The 15703-nt window shown below is 40.2% G+C and overlaps 1 protein-coding gene across 2 annotated transcripts in view; it reads left to right on the forward strand.

The window, feature by feature from the left end:
* The window catches only part of kcnt1 (potassium channel, subfamily T, member 1), a 34202-nt gene extending 18848 nt beyond the window's left edge, over window positions 1-15354 (forward strand). For both annotated transcript variants that reach the window (XM_031317868.2, XM_031317866.2), the window contains 20 exons: window positions 26-190; window positions 401-537; window positions 3403-3466; window positions 3660-3768; window positions 4723-4831; window positions 5848-5997; window positions 7662-7891; window positions 8022-8223; window positions 8710-8815; window positions 8953-9125; window positions 10339-10410; window positions 10621-10755; window positions 10948-11059; window positions 11237-11338; window positions 11587-11670; window positions 11771-11899; window positions 12805-13099; window positions 13221-13283; window positions 13389-13473; window positions 14960-15354. In XM_031317868.2, the coding sequence (XP_031173728.1) occupies window positions 26-190; window positions 401-537; window positions 3403-3466; window positions 3660-3768; window positions 4723-4831; window positions 5848-5997; window positions 7662-7891; window positions 8022-8223; window positions 8710-8815; window positions 8953-9125; window positions 10339-10410; window positions 10621-10755; window positions 10948-11059; window positions 11237-11338; window positions 11587-11670; window positions 11771-11899; window positions 12805-13099; window positions 13221-13283; window positions 13389-13473; window positions 14960-15077 (2640 nt within the window). In that variant the 3' untranslated portion in view covers window positions 15078-15354. The remainder of the gene's footprint in view (window positions 1-25; window positions 191-400; window positions 538-3402; window positions 3467-3659; window positions 3769-4722; window positions 4832-5847; window positions 5998-7661; window positions 7892-8021; window positions 8224-8709; window positions 8816-8952; window positions 9126-10338; window positions 10411-10620; window positions 10756-10947; window positions 11060-11236; window positions 11339-11586; window positions 11671-11770; window positions 11900-12804; window positions 13100-13220; window positions 13284-13388; window positions 13474-14959) is intronic.
* Window positions 15355-15703: the final 349 nt, after the last annotated feature.

The raw sequence follows: 15703 nt of genomic DNA on the forward strand, positions 1-15703 counted from the left end.
ACTCAGTTTACTTGTTGTGTGTCAGTTTGAGGAGCTGATGTACCTGTGGATGGAGAGACAGAAGTCTGGAGGGAATTACAGCCGCCACAGAGCGCAGACGGAGAAACACGTAGTGCTGTGTGTCAGCACACTAAAGATAGACCTGCTCATGGATTTTCTCAATGAATTCTATGCCCATCCTAGACTGCAGGTACCAAAAAACACAAACTAATGCATTTTTATACTCTTAAGTACACATGTAGGTTGTGATAAAGGTCTGCATTGTGTGTTTTTAATGATATTTAAAAGGGAAAATAACTTGTGATTCAGCTAAGACATTAACTGTTGGGCCATTAATGTCTACATGGTTCTTCATGCATTCCACATTGGTTAACAAAGTAGTTATTGTGCAATCTTAAAGGATTACTATGTAGTGATCCTGTGTCCAAGTGAAATGGACCTCCAGGTACGGAGAGTGCTCCAGATCCCTCTGTGGTCTCAAAGGGTCATCTATCTGCAAGGATCTGTTCTCAAAGACCAGGACCTGCTAAGAGCCAAGTAAGTGACACTTAAACTTTGGTCTGTCTGTCTTTCCGTCGGTCCACCACTTTGGTTCAGACTAAAATATCTTGACAACTATTAGTTAGATTACCATGACATTTAGGGTCCGCAGAGGATGAGGCCTACAGATAAAAGGTTACACTTATCCAGTTAAATATATCTCAACATCTGCTAGATCAATTACCACATTTTTTTTATAGACATTTATTGTTTCCAGAAGATGTATAATTTTTTTGTTAATCCATGGTCTTTTTTATTTAAGTTTCCAGTAACATAAATTTCGTAAATTCTGGATGTAACTGATATGAGACCCAACAAAATACAAATATAAATGCATATCTATGCACATACATATGCATACACATGCATGCACACATACAGATACAAGAACACAAGAAAATTATGAATAAAAAAAACTAATAAAAGAAAAAAAAGAGACAAATAAGATAATGCTTTTCTAACCTTATAAAATACAATACATTCTGAATCCAGCGAGTGTGGGGGGGTTTCTGATATCTTGCAATAAAATCTCATTTGTATCTGGGTAGACCTGTTGCCTCAGGGAGTACCCCAGAGAGGGCAGTGATTGATGATGTATGGGTTTGGGAACCACCTCGACAAGTAATTCAAAAACAGACATCCAATACAGAGTTATGGAAGGCCAGGCTCAGAACATAATGGTAAAGGTCAACCGGGCCCTGATGGCATCGGTTACATGAAGGGTCAACTTCTGAATATATTTTCGATAGTCTTGTTTTGGCTAGTTCACCCTGTCTACTAGTTTGCATTGAATCATTGAAGCTCAAAGCACCAATATGCCTAGTCTCACACAGCCGGCTACTGTGGCTGTCTTGTTCCTGAAGTCTAGCTTACTATGCTTACTATGCTTATATGATTAAACTAATCTGTCTGATTGCTATAATTGCTAAAATTAAAGGTGAAACAAATTATCAGATATATCAACAGAGATATCAAATTTTGATATCTCTGTTACCAATAGGCCTACTGGAGGGATGATAGATCTTAGTGATTGGCCTGAACAGTGTCTGCGTCACTTATGGGCAGGAGGATCAGGAGTGAGATGTTTACTTACAGTTTTTCTTGATTGCTTTGATGCAGCAGTCAACTCAAACTCCACATTTTTCAAAACAGTTAACACACAGGCCGAAACAGTGGCACTCATGGTCAAAATGACACATTTTGTTTGCAAAAGGCTCTAACGTGCCAAAACATTTAAAATATGCAACAAAAGCAAATTTTGTCTTCAAACAACACAACTTGCAAACAAGTGTATGAACTCTTCCAATCAACCATTACACAGTGGACAACAAAATACAAAATATAGCACTCAGTGCAGTCAATCTGTCAATCTGTCTTTGGATCATGCACCTGCATGAGCTGCACAGCTTTGTCTCTGAACAAAGTGTCAAACTTTTTATATTTTAGACATGTTTAAATAATTGCGGCAAACTGTCTGTTATTCTTCTGTTTTACTTTAATTTGTATTGTGTTTTAGTAATTCATAAACCCGCGTGTCATTACTATATCAATTCTTGTTTTATTCATTATTTATATGGTCATTTTCTTCTGTTTGTATGTCTTTAAAGCACTTTGTATCTTGTTTTTAAGGAGTTATATAAATATAAAAGTTATTATTATTATTATTATCATCATCAGTAGGATATGAATCTCTATTGTCCTTCCATTCTTTAATGTTGCCCAAATGTTCTCTCAGTCCTTTTTCAGTAAATAGGATTGTCAGAGCTATTGTGTTTCATACTGAGTATGGAGTTGTATTCCTATCTTTACTCAAGAGCGCGTTCTCTTAATTTGAGAGCATTTGACAACAGTATAATTATTTTTTCAAGCTCTACCAATTTCTTTTGAGACTCAGCTCTTAAATGGATCACTTCCTCTGAGGAAAGCAAACGTGATCTGTCACATTCTTCTGGTAATTTTGAGTCATGAAAGTGTTGTGAAAGAGACTATGTGGAACATGTTAACACTGATGGAAGGATTGAAAAAACTACTGTTAATCTGTACATCAAGTCAAGTTTATTTCTGTAGCATTAAACACATGCAGATCCCAAAGTACTTTACAGAGATAGAGCCAAGTTTCGAGAGTAAATCCACCTGATTTTACACAAACGGGTCAGGTTACTCGTCATATAGTTACAGTTAATATCTTATGTGGCTCTGCAGGAACTTTCTCCAGTGTAAGAAAATAACCGTGGCGATGTCATCAGAAACCCTACATCACTAACTTGGGATGTATCAGGAACTAAAAGTCAGGATATCTCAATTTCAACATACATTTTCTTTCTCTTTTGAGTCCCCCAAATTTATGGAATTGCAATACTTAAAAACCAAACATAAAACATGTCAAAAACACATAATAGTCCCCGTGCAACAGTTGTACCATAATGTATGGAACACATTACATCAAACACCAAAGTATTACTTCGATGAAATGGGTTTTATAACTTCAACTGTAAACATTTGGTAGGGTTGTAATAGAGCAATTAGAAGTAGAGGACTGGGTGTGTGTCTCGCTTACATCCTGCATCTGGCAACATTTCAAATTCGCCCACACTTGTTTTGCATTCTGCACTCTCCTGGCTGTTAATCATATGCAAAAACAGCACACCACATTTACAGCACATTTACAGCGCAGAGCATTTCAAGTTGTGTGTTTGTCTATACAGTATGCAGGCAACGTTAAGTTGAGTATTAAATCAAAAGGATGTTGCTGTTGTCTCTTCTGACTGATCAAAGGTCATTGGCTGACTCTTTTGTGGCAGGGTTTCCTGCTGTTTCGTATTTGAGTAATCTATAATTTGTCATAATGTCTCGCTGCTGCAGAATGGATGACGCAGAGGCTTGTTTCATTCTAAGCAGTCGTAACGAAATGGATCGCATGGCTGCGGTAAGAAGAGCAACAATTAATGAAACTCTCTGCCATAACTCTTTACCAATTATGATTTGTCATTCAATTGTTTACAAAAACTCAAGTAATTCATGCTGGCAGTCACAAAGACAATTATCAATTAATTAAAGAAGATTACTTTGAAAAAGCTAGAGTGAAAATGAATTATCTCTGACTGTTTTCATTCCATCAGGACCATCAAACCATCCTGAGAGCCTGGGCAGTGAAGGACTTTGCTCCAAATTGCCCCCTTTATGTCCAAATACTTAAACCTGAAAATAAGTTCCATGTAAAATTTGCAGGTGAGAATTTCCAAACTGTCAGGGAAATGCTTTTGCTTTCTGGCCGAGAGTTATAAGCCTAATGCTGGATTAGATGACCACTTGTACTGTATGTGAAATGGGTCACTTGTAGTAATAAACCCACAGAGAATTATCACCAAATCTGCAATTCACCTCAGCTCTACAGTCTTGAAGCATCTTTCAGTTTTTTTTATTTTGGCCTTCCAGCCCACTACTTTTCTATTTTGAATCACTCTCAGCTCTCGTAGCATCATTTTCGGTTGACTGACAAAGTTAGTGACTAGCAAACATATAGTGGAGACCCAAATATTTCCATCAGGAGTTGGTGGAGACAAAAACATAGTTGGACTTACATCCCATCAGGCAGCCAGATACAAAACTTCAAATGAATGCTAATATTGCTCCGTATTTGCTGGATATATAAATTGTTAATTGTTTGCCAACAAGTCCGCCATATGAACTTAAAAGGCGATAATATATCAATGTTGTGTTTACAGCTTGATCCACTGCCCTCAAATGGTGAAAGAAATGACAAAATATGAGGCTAAAGCCGGAAGTCAATTAGCTTAGCTTATCATAAAGACTGGAAACAGGAGAAGGCAGCTAACCTTGAAAGCTCACTAATTTATACATCTATATGATATATATCTTGTTTGTTTAATCCGTTTGAAGGACAGAAATGTTTTAACGACACGTGTTTGACGGGGAGTTAGTTGCTGTAACTCTTAAGATGAGATCAACTGTTTTTATTGATTTCGCACTAAGCTAATAGACTCGCAGCTCTAGCTAGCTTTATAACTAACGGACAAAGAGAGAGGTATTGATCCCCTCATCTAACTCTTTGCCAGAAAGCAAAATGTCGAACTATTCCTGTAAAATTTGTTGTCCACTTATAAAGCACCATTCCTGTGTAACAGATGGTAATATAACTTTTACTGCCTGGATCCTTTTCAGATCATGTTGTGTGTGAGGAGGAGTTCAAATATGCCATGTTGGCTCTCAACTGTGTGTGTCCTGCCACCTCCACCTTGGTCACGCTCCTTGTACACACCTCCCGCGGACGGTCAGTCATCTGGCATAACCAGGGGCTTCTCAGGCTTTTTGATTTCTCATAACTGTGATTCTAAAGTTCAAATTTCTGTACATGTTCATATCTGCTGATGTATATGGATGTGTCAATGGAACTGGCACAAAGAGGAGATAAGGCCAAGCAAAGACAAAAGTCCTAGTTCATTGTGGAAAACGGCAGGAAGTAAAGAGTTCATTTAAGCAAAAAACGAGAACAGGCGGCACCTAAATGGATTCTTATACGAAGTGTTCTTTGTAAAACAGTTTGAAAAGCTATGCGGGGGAAAATGATTTTTCACAGCATGCAAGCGGATCTTTTCAAGGCTGATGCTAAGGGCTCAGGGAAACAGCAATGAAGGGGAACCAGCGGCCTATAGCCCTTACTGTGTTCCTAACGTCAACGTTTTTGAAAGTGAAACTATGTGTATTTTTATTAGACAAAGGCAAACAGGTTTCGAGACTGCAAGCATCAACTATACATTATAGTTATCTGACTGTTCATGAGGGAGTATGTTTATGCAAGTGTGTGTTTGCATTGCATGTGTGCGTCCTTGAGTAAATTAGATGAATGTAGAGACATGCCGGCCAACAAGGAGGTTCAGTGGGAAATATGTTTAAACGGGACCAGGAGATATTAATATTAATGATCATATTGTTTTATCTTTACATTGAGTTACAGTATAGAAGACACTGAGTGTGAAACAATTTATAAGTCATCTTATGTAAATATTAATCAAGTATGTAAACTGCTACCTCAGGTTTATTCTGAGCATCAGAATGCTTGAGCAATTACCATAATTACCAGGAGTCATTACCATGGGCATATTAGAGATAAGCCGAGTGGCTGACACATGGATCAAGCTGTCTGCTTTCATCAGAGAACCCAGGAGACTCAGGGTGCGGGCAGGAGACCCACATCCCTCCAGACCCTCTCCTGGTCTGGAGGGATGTGGGTATAAGATGTATTGATTTGTCTGTATGTTTGATTGTATTTTCCCTGAATGAATGCAGAGAAGGACAACAGTCTCCGGAGCACTGGCAGAGGATGTACGGATGTTGCTCTGGCAACGAGGTCTACCACATCCGAGTGTGTGACAGCAAGTTCTTTGGAGAGTATAACGGCAAAAGCTTTACATACGCCTCCTTTCATGCTCACAAGAAGTGAGTTGACATGTAAACTAAAGCATCTTCTTTAGATGCTGACCAGTTGAAAATATACCAAGACGTGTACAGGGGTTGTTCGTTTGTCTGTTTGACCTGGTATCATCTTGTATAATCAAGTACAGCAGCAGTGGACTACTATTCTTTTGTTTCATCCTAGTTTAATATTAATTTCACACAGGTAAATAAATAAAATGATAAAAAGATCCAATAATCTAACTTTTTGATTATACTGTAGGTGTTATTTATCCAGCTAAAAAGTGATGTCAAATAATGTTGTGCATTACAAAAACATTTTTTAGCTCACTGCTCCAGAAGTTGAGTACAATTCTTGAATGTCAAGACAACACTTATTCCCTTTCTTCATATTTTGCCATCACACAGGGAACCAGCTAACGTTAGCTTGGTTCTGTCTGAAGGTTACAATATCTGCCTACAAGCACCTTTAAAGCTCACTAATAAACATGTTGCATCTCAAGTTTAAAACGACAGGTTGTGGTTTTATACTATAACTATTTTGAGGTGCTTGTACACTGTTATCCCGAATTAGTTGACTTTACTAGAAATTTGCATGGAAACCTGTTGCCTTAAACCATCTAAGTTTTTACACAAGGTTAAGTTGTATTAACACAGAGCAGTAAGTTGATGCAATAGACAAATCAAGTTTACATTAGCAGATTTTACTAAAAATCATTAGTAAACATACTTTTTTTTCTGGAGTCATGTTGTCAAAAATAAGCATGTTAAGTTAAAGCTTTAGTGCGGAACTTTTTTATATTAACGAACGTCTGTTATATTCAAGCCATTGCCAAATGAGTTGATACAAAGCTAATTAAGACTATCAGCTCCACAAAACTCTCTCTGTATTTCTCAGTATGGCTATGTTCATAAACTGAAAATCGAGTGAAGATAATTACCTTTTCTGAAGAGTCCATCTTTTTTTCTTAATCCTCCATGTTCTCCTTGGTTACTAGCAACTGCGTCATTACTTAGAATTCCTCATGGGGGACACATAAACTATGCACTATAGCTTTTAACACACAAAGATACATAAACATTTGACTACTTATCAATATTTAAGAAATGATCCGGGTCTCGGTCATGGTGCAACAATAAATGTAGATAAACATGAACACTAAATCAACCAAACAGAACTAAAACCCAGTTAACATAAATGCACATACGAAACAATAACAGAACATTATTCAAACACACTTTAACTAGGACAGAAACCGTTCAGAACATATATTTTTTACCATGAGCCTTTGCACCGTTTTAGCGCAGAACCGTTCAAATGACCACGCCCCTCCCAGTTATCTCTGCTTAATAAATTCTCTGCACTGCATACTTAAGCTGATAATTACAAACAACTAATGTGATTTAGTAATGAATATGGTTTTTAACAAAACGAACGAATAAGAAGTGACCACTAAAAAGTTGAATTACAACTAAATCTGGGTTTACAGTGTAGGTAGTGGACAGAGCCAGGCTAGCTGTCCCACTGTTTCCAGTCTTTATGCTAAGATAACTCTTGGCAAGAAAGTGAGGTGTATGTCCCAAAATGTCGAAGTACTATAACGTTTTGTGTTTTAAATGTAATGACAAGATTATGTTGTCAGATATTTACCTCAAGTATATGCTAACAGCAGGTATCTGACGTGCAGGTACGGCGTGTGTCTCATCGGTATAAAGCGGGAAGACAACAAGAGCATCCTGCTGAACCCTGGCCCGCGCCACATCATGGCTGCCACAGACACCTGCTACTACATCAACATCACTAAAGAGGAGAACTCAGCTTTCATCTTCAACCAGGAGGAGAAGAAGGGCCGCCCTGCCGGGGGACGCTATGACGGACCCTCGCAGCTTCCTGTGCACAGCATCATCGCTAGCATGGGTGAGAGAGTGTGATAAACTGCTCTTGTTGATGAAAGAGGTCTGAAAGGTATTGATGATGAATTTAGATTGATTGTGGATACGCTGGTTCCTTATGTTTGATGTAAAGCGCCAGTGAATATAATTTACAGGCACTGTTGCCATGGATCTTCAGAATACGAGTCCACCGAGACTGGTCCCACCTGCGTTAAATGGAACAGAGGGCCGCCGGCCGAGTATCGCTCCAGTTCAGGAGATCGCCGACTCCTCCTCAATTCTGCCATGTGACCTCCTCAGTGACCAATCAGAAGATGACTCCGTCTTCACAGATGAAAAAGGCCATTCATCTACTGAGTAATGTTTCTGTTTCTCTGTATAAATACCTAACCACAAGAAGGCAGAGCAAATGACAAAATAACACAGAACTGACTTAAATAGTACTCATGTAGAAGTTATTGTATCAGGGTACTGTGCCCCCCCATGCTGTTGCATTTCTAGTTGAGCCTAAAATACTTTAAACTACAGCCCTTTAATATATGCTAAACCTGCAAAATGCAAATTAAGCAAACAATCATACATATTAAAATTGAGCTTATAGTATCTTTACTATTATGCAACCTCCCAGAATGTCCGTCCAAAAAAGACCAACATATTAATCTTACCTGTTCTCATTCTGTGAATAGTTTACTTAGCATGCTTGTTGAACCTGAGTGCACTGATGGCTCATTTCCAAGGTACCATGAATGAATGAATGAATAAAATTGCAACAAGACAACGTGACAAATTTCACAGTTTGTTTTTATGAAATGTGTCAGTCTTGCTTTTTGGATTTGCTTTCAGGTACGTGAAAGGTTATCCCCCTAACTCTCCGTACATTGGGAGCTCGCCTACCTTGTGCCATCTGTTGGCTGAAAAAGCCCCGTTTTGCTGCCTACGACTTGACCAGGTGGGCAGTCGCTGTTCCAACTTAGTCACTCAGTTACTTACTGCCTCCATCATTCCTTCCATTCCTTCCTCTCTCTGTCCTTCACATCATAAAACCCAACCTACAATAAAATACCTGTTTTTTTTCTCCTTATGCAGGGTTGCAGGCACAACAGCTTTGAGGATGCTAAGGCTTATGGTTTTAAAAACAAGCTCATCATTGTGTCTGCTGAGACTGCAGGGAACGGTCTTTATAACTTCATAGTGCCTCTCAGAGCTTATTACAGACCGAGGAAAGAACTCAACCCCATCGTCTTGCTGCTTGATAACTCGTGAGTTAATCGTTCCTTTCTTTCAACCCTTACTCTGTCAATCACCATTTAACGCTGGGAAACATTATGCATGCTAAAAGCCAATGTCAGCCGAACGCTAAGGACAAGGCTGTGGAGGTGGAACTCCATTGTCAGTACTGATGTTTGGTTACTGCTGCTGCTCACAGTGACAGTGTGTTTTGAGCGACAAAGAAAATAAAAAAAACTGCTCCACTCTGTAGCTCCAGACAGTTACCATAGCAACTTGCTTTGCCTTGAACTTGAATGATCTATATTGCTACAAGGGGAGAAAAAGATCAAGAAAATGATTTCTTTGTAGAACACCAAGCAGCCCTGATCAGTCCCTTTTCAGCCCCCACAAGCAAGCTCTCAGGACTCAAAGAAACACACACATACCAATAACACATTAACCCCCCCCCCATGCATCTCTCTCTTTCTCCCTTCGTTTCGCTGTTGCACACGCATAAAAGCTAACACCCACACACTTGGATACACAATGCAAGCACTTACGACAGCCTTGGGTCTCTAGTGAGCAGGACTGGGCAGATGTATAAAGTAATGTTCTGTCAGGGTTGGTGGTGGTAGACAGACAATAATGAAGCAACTAAATCTCTCAGAGTGTGCCTTCCCCCTGACAGACTCATCCCTCAGCCTAAAGACGGACCAAGTAGGGAGTTAAACTACCACAGAGGCTCCTGAGGCCCCGGTACTTACTGTCATCACATAGTAGTAAACACTCACATCCCTAAAGCAGATATTAAGTTCTTTTCAGTGTGTTTAATGTGTACTTAGTTGAACATCTTGGATGCAAGTGTTGGAGAACAGTTGCTAAGTTATCAACACATTTTCTAAAATGTTAAGTATTGCATTTCATGATGTAAACTTTTCATATAGTTAATTCGTTAATTTCTATTTCCATGTTTTGTCAAACATTAAAATAAAACATCACATTTTCCAGTAACACAAATTAAAACAAATTAAAAAAACATCAATCATAACATCATATTTACATTTACTGTACATAACTGCAAGTAACATGTTTTTTACTCATGTTCCAGGCTTTCTCTAAGTTAGCAGTAAGATGAATAGTCGAGTATTCATGCATCGTCCATGTTTTAAAAACTACTTACTAAGCAATGCATTGTGTGGTTTGCAGTAAGAAGTGCAATAGAAAATAAAATGGAACTCATTTTCGCTATCATGTTTCCTATAGGCCAGAAAATCACTTTCTGGAGGCCATCTGCTGTTTTCCTATGGTCTACTACATGGCTGGGACCATAGACAAGTAAGACTGGCATTTAACCTCCTGCTTTTCATTATAATTTTATTATATATTACATTCATCTTTTGATTAAAATATATTGAAGCCAAGTATTTACTTAAGTATCTGAGATTTAATTGGATGTGCAGCATGTTCCAAGCAAATCTGCGGTGCCTGCTGTTGCTATTCTCATTGTCATTTGTGTGTGTGTGTGTGTTTGTTTGTTTGTTTCAGTCTGGACAGCCTGCTGCAGTGTGGCATTATCTACGCTGATAATTTGGTTGTTGTGGATAAAGAGAGTACGATGAGTGCTGAGGAGGACTACATGGCTGATGCCAAAACTATTGTCAATGTACAGACGATGTTCAGGTAATTGATTCGATTTTATCGTAATGTTTATGATATTATTCATGACATGGTCTTTACTTTTATAAGGGCATTGTGTGTATCTTAGCCTGCATTGGAAACCATGTTTGAACAAACAAACTTTGATTTTAAAAGTTTGGTAATAAATTGTGGTCTCATCATCTCTGACTTTTTTTTAATTGAACAACGTTCCAGGTTGTTTCCCAGTCTCAGCATTATCACAGAGCTTACTCATCCATCCAACATGAGGTTCATGCAGTTCAGAGCAAAGGACTGCTATTCACTGGCCCTCTCCAAGCTGGAGAAGGTAAAACATAACAAGTGGGCTTACAGTGAATTGGGTGAATTATGAACATGAATTGTAAAGACAAGATGCTAAAGCTAGTATTTTAGTTATGTTTGCCATTTTCCTCTGACCTTCTACACTATCAGAAAAGCGACAAACCTTTACATGCTGTTGATCATTGCTGTGTTGTGTGTCAAGAAAGAGCGTGATAAAGGTTCCAACTTGGCCTTCATGTTTCGCCTACCCTTCGCTGCAGGGAGAGTATTCAGTATCAGCATGCTGGACACCCTGCTGTATCAGGTTGGTACACTACACACCTACAGCAAAGCATCCCTTAAATAACTATCCCTCTAAATAAATACTAGGTGAAAGAAATGAATGTGTCTTACAGCAGAACAGAGAAACCGTAGTACCTGAAGAAACAGAACAGCATTACCAGCATAAAGCATAAGTGCCCTCTTGTGTTCAGTCATTTATAGAAAACTGACCAAATTAGTTTCTTTTCTGTTCTTTAGTTCTAAAAATGTTTTTCTTTGATTCCATGCCAGTCTTTTGTGAAGGACTACATGATCCTTATTGCAAGGCTGCTGCTGGGGCTGGACACCACTCCAGGATCAGGATACCTCTGTGCTGTGAGTTAGATAGAAAAATGAAATAAAAAAGTAGACACAGACACAGTGCCATACTCCAGTTTATCTAACTAATAGTATACCCATGTATCTCTTGTTCCAGATGAAAGTAACAGAGGAAGATCTGTGGATTAGTACTTATGGTAGACTGTTCCAGAAACTCTGCTCCTCTAGTGCCGAAATTCCTATCGGGATCTATCGGACAGAATCCCACATTTTCCCAACTTCTGAGGTGAGGTCTGAGCTGGTACTGTAAGTTGTATCAAGCTAAAATCCACCTTGATTACAAATAAGCTTGTAATCACTGGTTTCATCCTGTGGGAAACAAATTTCATGGCAATCCATCCAATAGTTGTTGATACATTTTACTCAGAACCACAAATGTTGCAGGGGGAAAGGTTAGAGATCACCTAGTGACGCTTTGCCAGACCTTCCTCCACAGTGCTGCAAAAGGCTAGTCCACACAGCATTCCAGGATGGGAGAAAAACATGCTCTGGTTTATTCGCATTTCTTTAAACCAATCACAATCGTCATTGGTGGCGCTAAACGCTGGGCAGAGCCACGGTGCCGCAGCAAAATAGCCTCGGAAAGGAACTTGTTTTGGTGGAACGTGTACGTTCAAAAATTGTTTTAGTCGTGCAACAGAAAACTCAGACTGGACAGATAGTCTAGCTAGCTGTCTGGATTTACCCTGCAGAGATGTGAGGAGCAGTTAACCATATTCCTCATAAATCGACCGGAGTTTAAAATTCCAACACAAAGAAAGTGGAAGGTAACGGACATCTGGCCGTAAAGAGTGACATCCAGCGGAATTTCCGGCGGCAACGGAGCAATCCCGGAAGTGGAACGTCGTGGATTTAGACTACAGATCACCAAAGTCATTAGGATACATCCTCTGAGAACCATTAATGCCTGTACTAAAAATTGTGCCAATCTATTAAGTAGATGTTAAAATAATTCCCAGAATAAGTGAAAACTTTGACCTGCTGGTGGCAATAGAGTAAAAAGTCAGCGGATGACCAAAGTCAGTAGGCTTTAGTCTCTCAGTCTGGACCAAAGTGGGGGACTGGCCAACCACTAAAAACTATAATTTACTTCCTGGTCGTGAAGGTAACTTATTGTCCCCCCCACCCCAGTCGCAGGTGTCAGTCAGTGTTGATGACTGCGAGGACACCAAGGACAAGGGGGACGAGTCTCGCAGCAATGACCAATCAGATCACCCTCTGCTGAGGAAGAAGAGCATGCAGTGGGCACGGCGTCTGAGTAAGAAAAGCATGAGGCGACAGGGAGTGGGCCGCGACTCGAGCAAGGACCACGGCCAGCGCATCGCTCAGCAGCGCCTCAACCTCTACCGACGCTCTGAGAGGGAAGAGCTGTCTGAGCTGGTCCGCAACCGCATGAGACATCTGGGCCTCCCCACCTCCGGATATGGTGAGGATGGACACATCTTTAAGTGAGAAAGCCAACTGCTCAGAGCTTTCCTTACCCAAACGCTCATGTCTTCTTCTGCTTAAAAGTTTGCCTGTTTCTTGTCTAACTATGTTGTGTGCAGAAGACCTCACTAATCTGACAGCCAGCGACGTCATGAACAGAGTCAATCTGGGATACCTACAAGGTAAAGATTTAAATTATGATGCTATTGCAGGTGTAAATTAGACCATCACACTGTCATACAGATGTGACCACTCCAGTTTGCTGATAGGTCATGTTTCTGTTTCAGATGAGCAGAATGATCACCAAAACACCTTGTCCTACGTCCTGATTAACCCTTCTCCTGACACCAGGCTGGAGCTCAATGACGTTGTGTAAGCATTAAGCGTGATTTATGCTTCTGCGTTAAATCTATGCCGTGGCTACGTACGTTGGTACGTGGAGACACGGACCCTACACTGGACCCTATGCCGAAGCCTGCCGTGCACCTCTCGTCTTTGTAGTGTAGCATTTCCTGGTTCTCCTTCTCCATAAACATGAAATCAAGGAGAGAATCAACTTTTCCTGCTACCTACAATTGTTTTAAATTGAGCGTCAGCGTCAGTTCTGGCAGGCCAGGTAGTCAAGACGCTGCTAACCGCTATTGGTCAACAACACGGTCTCATCAGCTGATCTGCATCAGCTGATCTGCATCAGCTAAGTTGCAGCAGCTGATCTGCATTAGCGCATCAGCTGGTCACTCCCCTCGCTGCTAAATGGCTACACTCAACAGGGCGCGCTACTTAAGCTGATTCAGTTGGCTCCTTCTGCTTGCTGCCTTAGCTGCTCCTAAATGCTGCTACTTTAGCTTGTTCCTACTGCTGCTTTAGTTTGCTCCAAATGCTTGCTGCTCGCTTTTTGCTACCCACCTCCTCCCCTGCTCCACCTTGTCGTGTATAACGTGGCATTTGCTTCTATGTCATTGTTGCTGCTCTGTTCATATGGGGGAATAGTTTAGCTCTCCCAGTATTAAACTGTGTGAGCGTCCCCTAATGCTGCTGCTGTCCCCTGACTCTCTGCTTTTTCATGGTGCTCATGAAAGGTCAGGGGACTCCTCTGAACAGAGCCATATCGCCAAATTTAATTCCTAATTTATTCAATAAATTCTTAAAGCTTTCATTGTCTGTGTTGTTCTTGATGTTATGGACCTGACAGAACTTATTGTTTTGGTTTAACAGGCAACTTTACTGTTTTGGTTCACTCAATCTTTTTCCCAGCCACAGCAGGCATCTGTTTCCAGCTAAAAAAAAAGCTCTCAAAAACACGCTGTACGCTACCTGCCTAACACCAAACAGCCAACAGCCAAAGTTAGCGACTAGCTGGTGAACATTTAGCAGCTTAAGAGCCAGATATTTCCATCAGGAGTCGGTGGAGACCAAAACAGAGCTAAAAGTAGAATGAATATTAAGCTTACATGCGTCGGGTTGATAATGATGTTGCTCTATGTCTACTGGATGTGTAAATAGGTAATTATTTGAAAAAAAACATTCATCATAAGAACTGCCAATTTGGTAGCGTATTATTTTGGCAATAATATAAAATTGCAGGGAAGCAACATGAACGAACAGCTGAACAAGCATGGCACCTATCATTATCCATGGCGATGACTGTTTCCTGTTCATGATAGAGATTGGACATTGCATCCCACAGTTTACTTGTTTATTTAGCTCCTCTTATTTCTTCATGGGACTTCAGTACTGAAGGGTTGGTGAGTATGGATCGGTTTAAAAGTACCTGAACGCTGAAGCTCCCATGTGGCAACTCCTCAACAAATCGATCCTTATCTCATTTTTTTATCTGCTCTCCTGACCTCTCTCTCAGGTACTTGATTCGTTCAGACCCTCTGGCTCACGTCCCAGAGGTGCCTCCTGTCCACAGAAGCAGCCTGAGAGAGACACACGAGTCCAGCATGGACGCAAGAGAGGACACCCAGCTCTGATACCATGATGACCTTCACTGGTACACTCTTTCATAATCACCCCCTTCAGCTTTCATGGGGGTCTGGTTGCAACCACGCCGGTCCAGTCTAAAAGAGGACAATTTGTGCTACAATGTTCCAGCACTGCAGTCTACAACTGTATTATATGAGTGCCTACTGTTTGGCAAGTGACATTTAACATCATCTGTGACGTTTTCATTCTCTTGCTACAATGTAAGAATAGTGCATTCGTTGCTGTGAAAGCTCTCTCAGATGAGCCGTCAGGGACACGCTTGTTTAACTTATTCAGCTAACTGAAGGGATTTGAATCTGTTCCATCACACCTGCAGCGTTGCCCTTTATTAGAGTGGGTTAGAGAGAGTGAAAGTGAATTGTATATTTTGCTTCTGCTCTTTTGGGTTGTGGCTCCCTCGGGAAAAGTACAAGTTGAACAACAAGATTAGAGATTTTGGGATGCAGAGGTTTGTTGCCCAGGCTTGACTTAACAGAAATCAGATGCAATTATTCTAAATTTCCCAGGGCCATATACACTCACCTATTCCCCACCAATATAAAATATAATCATAAAATCAAAAATAATGTTCAAAAGTATGTGACTTAAATAAATGTGCATTAAAGCTTTCCTT

The sequence above is a fragment of the Sander lucioperca genome, chromosome 14 (genome assembly GCF_008315115.2).
Source record: "Sander lucioperca isolate FBNREF2018 chromosome 14, SLUC_FBN_1.2, whole genome shotgun sequence".
NCBI classification, from domain to species: Eukaryota; Metazoa; Chordata; class Actinopteri; order Perciformes; family Percidae; genus Sander; species Sander lucioperca.